Here is a 7,713-nt window from a genome sequence, read left to right as displayed (position 1 = left end):
CACAACCTCAAACGGCAGACACCATGCAAGTCCTCCTCCTGCTCGCAGCTGTGGGGTTTTGCGGGGCCCAGTACGACCCCCATACTCAGTATGGGAGGACCTCTATTGTGCACCTCTTTGAATGGCGCTGGGCTGATATCGCTCTCGAGTGCGAACGCTATTTGGCTCCTTATGGATTTGGAGGAGTTCAGGTACGCTGTTTTCCTGGCAGTAGGCAGTAAAATTGCTTTGTTTAATAAATCCAAATGTCTGAATCCGAGACAGCAGAGTCCAAGCAACTGTTCTGCTGAAGATGGAGGTGAAAGTAATATGAGCTGTTAGACGCAACCCTAGCTCCTGCAAGGCTCGTTATGTTGCATCTCTAGCAGATCAGTTAGAGAGGCATGCTTTCCTCCAAAATTTGTCGCTTGCAAAGCTAAGATTTCCTCTCTATCTATCTTTTTCCAGTGGAAGTGCCTAACTGTGGAGTTTTGGCATTTCTAATGCCATCACGGTTCCAGACAAAAATCCTGTCTGTAGCTTCAGCCCTGCAATGTGTGTGGCCTTCGAAAGCAAACCTGTGCTGAACCTGGGCAGCCCACGGGAACCGAAGTAAACGTCTTCCGTGCCAGCCTACAGGACTGGCACCTCACAGACCAGAGCTTATGCTGGGGGAGAGGGAGCCGGGGTTGGACTGCAGCCTGCTTCTCCCGGAAATCCAGGATAGATCTCGGCACGGAGCCCACGCTTTGCACTTCAGACCTAGAGTAAGAAAGAATTTGTATTTTACAAAGGTGCATCTTTTCCACTGCAGGTTTCACCTCCAAATGAAAATCTGGTTGTAACTAGCCCCAATAGACCCTGGTGGGAAAGATACCAGCCCATCAGCTACAAGCTCTGCACTCGCTCAGGAAATGAAGACGAATTTAGAGACATGGTGACCAGATGCAACAACGTTGGAGTAAGTGCCTGGAGGACGTGTAAATACTATGGGAGGAGGCACTGTTTTGGCTGGGGGAGGTTGCTGCTCCCATTCCCAAAGGAGGCAGAGAATAGGGGAAAGGCCGGGGGGGAAGAGGAAGAGCTAAAGGTGATGCAGGAAAACTCTGGCTATTGCTTTACCACTCTTAGAAACCATACTGAAATGCAGTGACTGCTTTTCCAGGTTCGTATCTATGTGGATGCGGTTGTCAACCACATGTGTGGCTCTGGGGCTGGCTATGGCACCCATTCTACCTGTGGAAGCTATTTTAACGCTGGCAGCAGAGACTTTCCAGCTGTGCCGTACTCTGGCTGGGATTTCAACGACGGCAAATGTACAACTGCAAGTGGAGAAATCGAAAATTACGGCGATGCTTATCAGGTAACTTTCTGTGGTGAAAGTTTGGCATCTTCTTTGTTGACCACATTCGTCGTTGCGTTTGTTCTCTCCTGTTGTGTAAACGTTGTAGTGCAGCAAAAGGAAGGGAGGAGGTTGTCACAGAAATCGTTGCTTAGTCACCTGAGTCGTGACTGAAGTAATCAACGCCGGCTTCTGTGTAGGCCGGGTACTGTAGGTACGTACTATCGTAAGAACTGAGAAAGCAAGAAGCCTTCTCACCTGTCACATGCGGGCACGTGCAGGAGTATGCTCCGGAGTTGAGTCCAAGGTACTCAGCTCAGGCGGCGAGCAGTTAGGGCTTGTAGGCGTAGCTGACACTGGTAAGGAGCCCCCGTAGAAAACTGGCAGCAGTGCAAAGCGTTACCCTGGCTGAGCGTGTTGCTCTTTTCCGTATATTAGATCAGCGTTTGTTCTTTCTCGGGTTTAGAGCTCTTACTGCGTCCGCTTTGCCACCATACACCATGCTGCTTCTCGTCCTAAATTCTGAGGACAGCTATGCGGAGAGATGATATCCTTCAGCGACTGCCCAAACTTGAGAGTCAGGCTGTGGAATGACCTTATCACCGTTTTGGTGCAGACTTTGGAGGAATTCTCTTCTGTAGGGTTGTGACGTACAGGCTGAGTGGACTTGACTAGCTGAAAAGCCCGAGCATTTTATTGCAAGATACGCGTTTTCTGGCCTGAAGGAGTGACACCTCAAAACTTTTTTGACAGGTCCGGGACTGCCGCTTGGTTGGCCTTCTGGATCTGGCTCTGGAGAAGGACTATGTGCGCTCCACAGTTGCTGCGTACATGAATCGGCTCATAGATATTGGGGTAGCAGGCTTCCGGCTTGATGCTGCCAAGCATATGTGGCCTGGGGACATAAAGGCATTTCTAGACAAGCTGAACAACCTGAATACTAACTGGTTTTCTTCAGGATCTAGACCTTTCATTTTCCAGGAGGTAATCTCTTTTTTTTTTCCCCCTCTGTTTCTTTTGCTCCCCCACCCCCACGCCCCCGTCGTCTTCCTGTCGTCTTTGTTCCTTCCCATCTTTCCCTTCCCCACGCAGGGGAATGGAAGTAATGATATGGGCTTGATCCTACGCCGCCGCAAAGGCCGAGCCCTGCAGTCTGGCGGTCAGAAGTCTAGATTGAGACTTGCGCTCCAGAATCGCAAGACGCTTTGAAATCTTCATGGAGCAGCTCCCTGGAGATTTCTAAGAGTCATGTGACTAGGAGGGGATGGTGCAGTCCATGGTGACAACTGTACAGCCGAAGAAAGGGCTGAGCACTTCTCTGGAGCAGACCTTCACAAATGATGAGTAGTTTTGCTTTTTGCAAGAGCCTCTACCACAGACCGTCACCCAACTTTTTCCTGCCTTTGTTCAGTCCCATTTTCACACGTCTGCATTGTGCTGTTTTATACTGAGTTGGGGTTGATTACATAGCAGAAGCAAAGGTGCTTAGCAGAGCACAGAAGTTATTTCTCTCGATGTGAGGCAAGAACTAGCGTTCAGGGCTGTACACTGTATACTCTCTGTTTTTCTTTTTTTTCTTCCCCACCTTGTTTGGTCAGGCTGTCACAGACCCCTGCTTTCTCTTTGCTCCACCAGGTAATTGACTTGGGTGGAGAGCCGATCACAGGCAGCCAGTACTTTGGAAACGGCCGAGTGACGGAATTCAAATACGGTGCAAAACTGGGGACCGTGATCCGCAAGTGGAATGGCGAAAAGATGGCCTACTTAAAGTAAGGGTGACACCTCCCTGTGACTTCTGTGGGATACCGCAGCCGGATGCGCAGCTGGACAGGGTAGCCTCAAGCCTTTGTCTTTTTGTCTAGGAACTGGGGAGAAGGCTGGGGCTTTGTGCCTTCCGACAGAGCCCTGGTCTTTGTGGACAACCACGATAACCAGCGGGGGCACGGGGCTGGTGGAGCGTCGATTCTAACCTTCTGGGATGCCAGGTAAGAGACGCCGTTGCCTGGGTGATGCTGCTTTGGTGGGTTTTCTCCCTGGCATGATGTGCCTTTCCATGTCTCCTCCCTTGTGGTCTTACAGGCTTTACAAAATGGCAGTTGGTTTCATGCTGGCTCATCCATATGGATTCACGCGGGTGATGTCAAGCTTTCGTTGGCCAAGATATTTTGAAAATGGAAATGTAAGTTCATAAAGCTGAAGCTCAATTCACTGTTCGTAAGGATCCAAAGAGAGCCAGTGAACCAGTCAAGTCTGGCTATGCTTGTAAATCTGGAGTGATTTCTGTGTCCTGTGCTGTTTCTACGTGTTGGAAATGCGGTGTTATCTCTAGCTTTCCTCTGCAGTCAGTAGCTCTGCATTTTCAGTACGAATGGTAAAACTTCTCTTTTTAATGAAAGGATGTTAATGACTGGTATGGACCACCAAGCAACTGGGATGGATCAATAAAATCTGTTACAATTAATGCAGACACCACCTGTGGCAACGACTGGGTCTGTGAACATCGCTGGCGTCAAATAAGGTAGGGCGCAGTGCAGAAACATGCAGCAAAAGCAGTTAATTTTGCATCATGCTCCTTGTTGCTTTAGAGCTCTGGCAGCTACAGCAACGGCCATTCTTTGCACCTCCAGGAACATGGTTGTCTTCCGTAACGTGGTGGATGGTGAGGCTTTCTCAAACTGGTGGGACAACAACAGCAATCAAGTGGCTTTTGGACGTGGTAGTAAAGGATTCATCGTCTTTAACAATGATGATTGGTAAGTCGTGCGGTTGGAGAGGCTGAGGGACGGTGGCTCTGGAGAGAAGTGCAGTGCCTCAAGCGCAAGCGGAAACCAAGATGATGTGTTGGGAAGGGGGCTGTCTTTGCAGGAGAACACAGTCAGGTGAAGGAGATGTGACCATACAGAAGCTAAGGCTTAGGCATCGGAAGTGAGCATCTGAAGGTGTAGAAATGGCCTGTTAGTGTCTGTGGTGCGCTAGTCACCTTCTCTCTCTGTCTCTCTCTGAGAAACTACAGCTGTGGCTAGAGTGATGCCCACGGGTCGGAGTAGCAGCAGCTGAAGTTTTGGCAGCTGGGAGTGAAAAGGCAACGCTCTCGCCTCTCTCCTGCCATCCAACCTGAATGGGCTGGACAGTCCCAGTTCTAATCACTGCCAACAGCGTGTGTCCTGCTGCGAAGCCCGGTGAACCCTTTGGTTTTGTCCCATACTCCTTTTTTGACGGCTGGTGGTATCCCTGCAGCCTGAGTTAGCTTCCTGCGCTTGCGTTGCTGGTCCAGAGGGCCAAAAGGAGAGGGTAGGGGGTGATACAGGGATAAACCGAGAGCTCTCTCCCATCCCATTGCCCTTCAGAGTGATGGGCTAGCATCAGATTCGGAAGTGCTCGAGGCGGGTTGAAAGGCCTGTTTTGAAAACCTGGCCTAAAGAGCATTCACTTGTTTTCACCTAGGGAATTGAATCAGAGTTTGCAAACCGGGCTGCCCGCTGGTACCTACTGCGATGTTATTTCTGGAGACAAGGAGGGCAGCGGATGTACTGGAAAACAGGTGTACGTTTCCAGTGATGGCAAGGCCTATTTCCAGATTAGTAACAGCGATGAAGACCCATTTGTTGCAATTCACGTTGATGCTAAATTGTAACTCAAGTGAAAGGTGTTTCTGCTCTTGGTCTGCACGTGTGCAATCGCCTTGTATTCACGAATGAGTGATTCTCCAGATCTAGCAAATAATAAATGGGCTTTAAATGAAAGAGTGATGCTTCTTGTCTTACTGGATGGGATTGTGACTTTCTCACGCCATACTTAGTGGCAGGGCAATGGTAGGTTTTAAGGATGTGCTGGCAATGTGACCCTGTGCTTCCCAGAGCGCAGGAGCAGCAGGGAAGAAAGCCTGGGTAAGTTCAAAGGGCTTATTTCCGAGGCCGATGCATGCACACGCGTCACGAGCTGAGGAGTGGCCACGTTGCGGCCAGTCAGCTGCTAGCGGTGTGTATCGACCCCAAAACGAGGTGCCTTTCTGGTGGCAAAGCAAACAGAGCGTCTGCCTCGGCAGATGCCAGCGGCCTGCTCCAAACTCACACTCACGGTGGCTATTGCAAAGGGGCACGTGAAGCGAGATGCGTGTCCGGGCATCGCTTAGACATCGTGCCAGCGGCATAAGCTCAGCACCATCTCCACGGTGCATTGCGTTTGACAGTTGTGTAATATCTCGCCTACTTACGGAGCCTGAGCACAGAATGGGCAGCCGCCACAATTTTACCGTCAGCCATGAGGCAATCCCCGGGTAAACGTGAGCGTGCCACCGCCGCTTGAAAGCAAAATGCCTCCTTGGGAGAAAGCACTTGGCGTGACCCAATCCGCAAAGGCCATTGCAAGAGTGACTGATTTTGAGCACAAGGTACACTTTGAAAGGCTGTTTCCCTTTTCCGGAGGCAGGGAGCGTGTGCGGTTGCGCTGGGGAGGGATTGGCTCAGACGGGGCTCAGGGCGTTTGGCAGTGTAGTGGTGGTGGGGGAGCCCGGGGAAAGGCCGTGTCCCTGGCCCGGGGCTGAACCTGCCATCTCCCTCGGTAGGGGTGGCTAGAGCCAGCTTGCCGCGGGCAGAGGGCCTGCTGGCCGACCGCAGCCTTCGGAGCTGCTCGCCGGAAAGGTGTCCAAGGCTGGGGAGCCCCACGTGGAAGGAGCGAGGAGGAGGAGGAGGAGGAGAGGCTGGTTTGCAGCAGCAGCAGCTAATAGCCATTGCACACCTGTCTTTTCCCCCCGGGGTCAGATCGGGGAGCCCTCCCACACCTTTGAAACAGCCTGGCCCCGCCTGCTCTTTCTCTCTCGCTGGGTCAGCGTAGCCCTGTGTGTGGGAGCTGTGCTGGCACTGAGCTACAACCCTTGGAAAGCGGGTGATGCCACGTTGGCTGTTGTTCAGAGATTGCCTGACCCAGCGCGCAGCACTCACTCTCGCCGTGAAGGTTGCTGGTTTTTTCTCAACCCGCTCCATCTACTGTGGCAAGCGATGGACCTGACACGCGTGGCCCCGGGGAGTCCACGAAGGAACAGGAGGCAAGAACGTGCCGAATAGGGAGAGGGAGGTGCCTGTGCCTGCAAGCACTTTGGGATCCAGTTTTCGTTGATGCTGGGAGGCAGTGAGCATTTTGCCGGCTGAAGCCCTCAAAGGTCGAGCCGTAGTTCTGCGCCCAATGCTGGAATCGCGTGCAGAACGGAGGCAGAAATCACGAGGCAGTGTTACGAGGTGGACGTAAAACGCTGCTTGGACCGAGACATCGACTGCTGCGAAAGGACCCGGCCTGAATTGCGGGTTTGGGGGTGGGGGTGGGAGGGAGCTTTTAATTTTACGGAGGCAATTTTGGCGCAGTGCTTTACAGCGAGGCACAAGGTAGGCAAACTGGAAGTAAGCAGCGTTGTCATCGGGAACAACGGCGGGTCTCGTAGATGGGTCGTGAAGCCCTGAGGTACAGTCAGCTTTCCTCCTGGTCTTCAAGTCGTTCCCAGAATTATTATCGTGAGGAAAATTTCATCATCTTTGTCCCTACTTCGTTTTATGTAAAATAGGTGTCCGGAAGGGCTATGCCAGTGCTGAAAGAAACGCTGAAACATTTTGGGGTCTTGTTTTCCCGTTCAAGTACAGCATTTTCCAGGGCCAAGCAGGATGTCTACTTCATTTGCTGAAGTGTAGTATTTTGGCGTTTGTGGCCCCTGTGCAATAGTGCGTTATCTGTCACAAACGAAGCGGTCCTCTCTTTCTTTGTGGAAGCTGTGAGTTTTGCTGAGTGATACCGCCATCTGAAGGCCTGAGTCCGGGGATTCTTCTGCTCGTCCTTGTCATTTTAGAGGCATTTTTGGCACACTGCCTTCCAGAGTAGCAGCCGGTAAGCAAGCTAAGTTTCTTTCCCTCCTTTGCAGTTGCCTCATTCTTCCGCAAACTCCTCTTCTGCTGTTTTTTCTCCTTGGATCTCCCCGAGCCGGTGCAGTGCTGGTGCTTGCTCGAGAGGAGACAGTGGTGTTGCTCTGCTCGCCGTGTAGCCAAGCCCAAAGCAATGGTGGTAGCCCTCGCCAAAGCACCCTTCCTAGCAAATGGCTCAGCTTTAGCTGAGTGTGCATCAGGATCCTCCTGCTGGCACGCTGGTTTCCACAGCAGTAGCTTTGGGATGTTTTGCGGTGTTGGCAGTGTTTACAAGTGAGATCCGTCTATCAGAGGTCATTTTTGTTGCTGATGAGTTCCAGTACTGTGAAGATGATAGGTGGCGCTGAGATGTACTTTTAGAGTACGTTTTGTCAGTAAGTTAAGCTCTGGCCTTTGCATGCTTAAGGGCAGATGAAATTTGGGGGCCCGAGAACTAAAAGGGCAGCTCAGGAGCTCAGCTATTGCAGTGGCCTGCTCGAGGCTGAA

General features: G+C 51.6%; 1 protein-coding gene across 1 annotated transcript; it reads left to right on the top strand.

The window, feature by feature from the left end:
• On the top strand, nucleotides 1–5,064 carry LOC135329027 (pancreatic alpha-amylase-like). Its single transcript, XM_064515823.1, has 10 exons — nucleotides 1–191; nucleotides 794–940; nucleotides 1,145–1,342; nucleotides 2,075–2,305; nucleotides 2,957–3,090; nucleotides 3,184–3,306; nucleotides 3,401–3,500; nucleotides 3,718–3,839; nucleotides 3,949–4,074; nucleotides 4,766–5,064. The coding sequence occupies exons 1-10, from the start codon at nucleotides 24–26 to the stop codon at nucleotides 4,953–4,955; spliced, it is 1,539 nt and encodes a 512-aa protein (XP_064371893.1). The 5' UTR covers nucleotides 1–23; the 3' UTR covers nucleotides 4,956–5,064.
• Nucleotides 5,065–7,713: the final 2,649 nt, after the last annotated feature.

The sequence above is a fragment of the Dromaius novaehollandiae genome, chromosome 8 (genome assembly GCF_036370855.1).
Source record: "Dromaius novaehollandiae isolate bDroNov1 chromosome 8, bDroNov1.hap1, whole genome shotgun sequence".
NCBI classification, from domain to species: domain Eukaryota; kingdom Metazoa; phylum Chordata; class Aves; order Casuariiformes; family Dromaiidae; genus Dromaius; species Dromaius novaehollandiae.
This window is presented reverse-complemented; position numbering and strand designations above follow the sequence as displayed.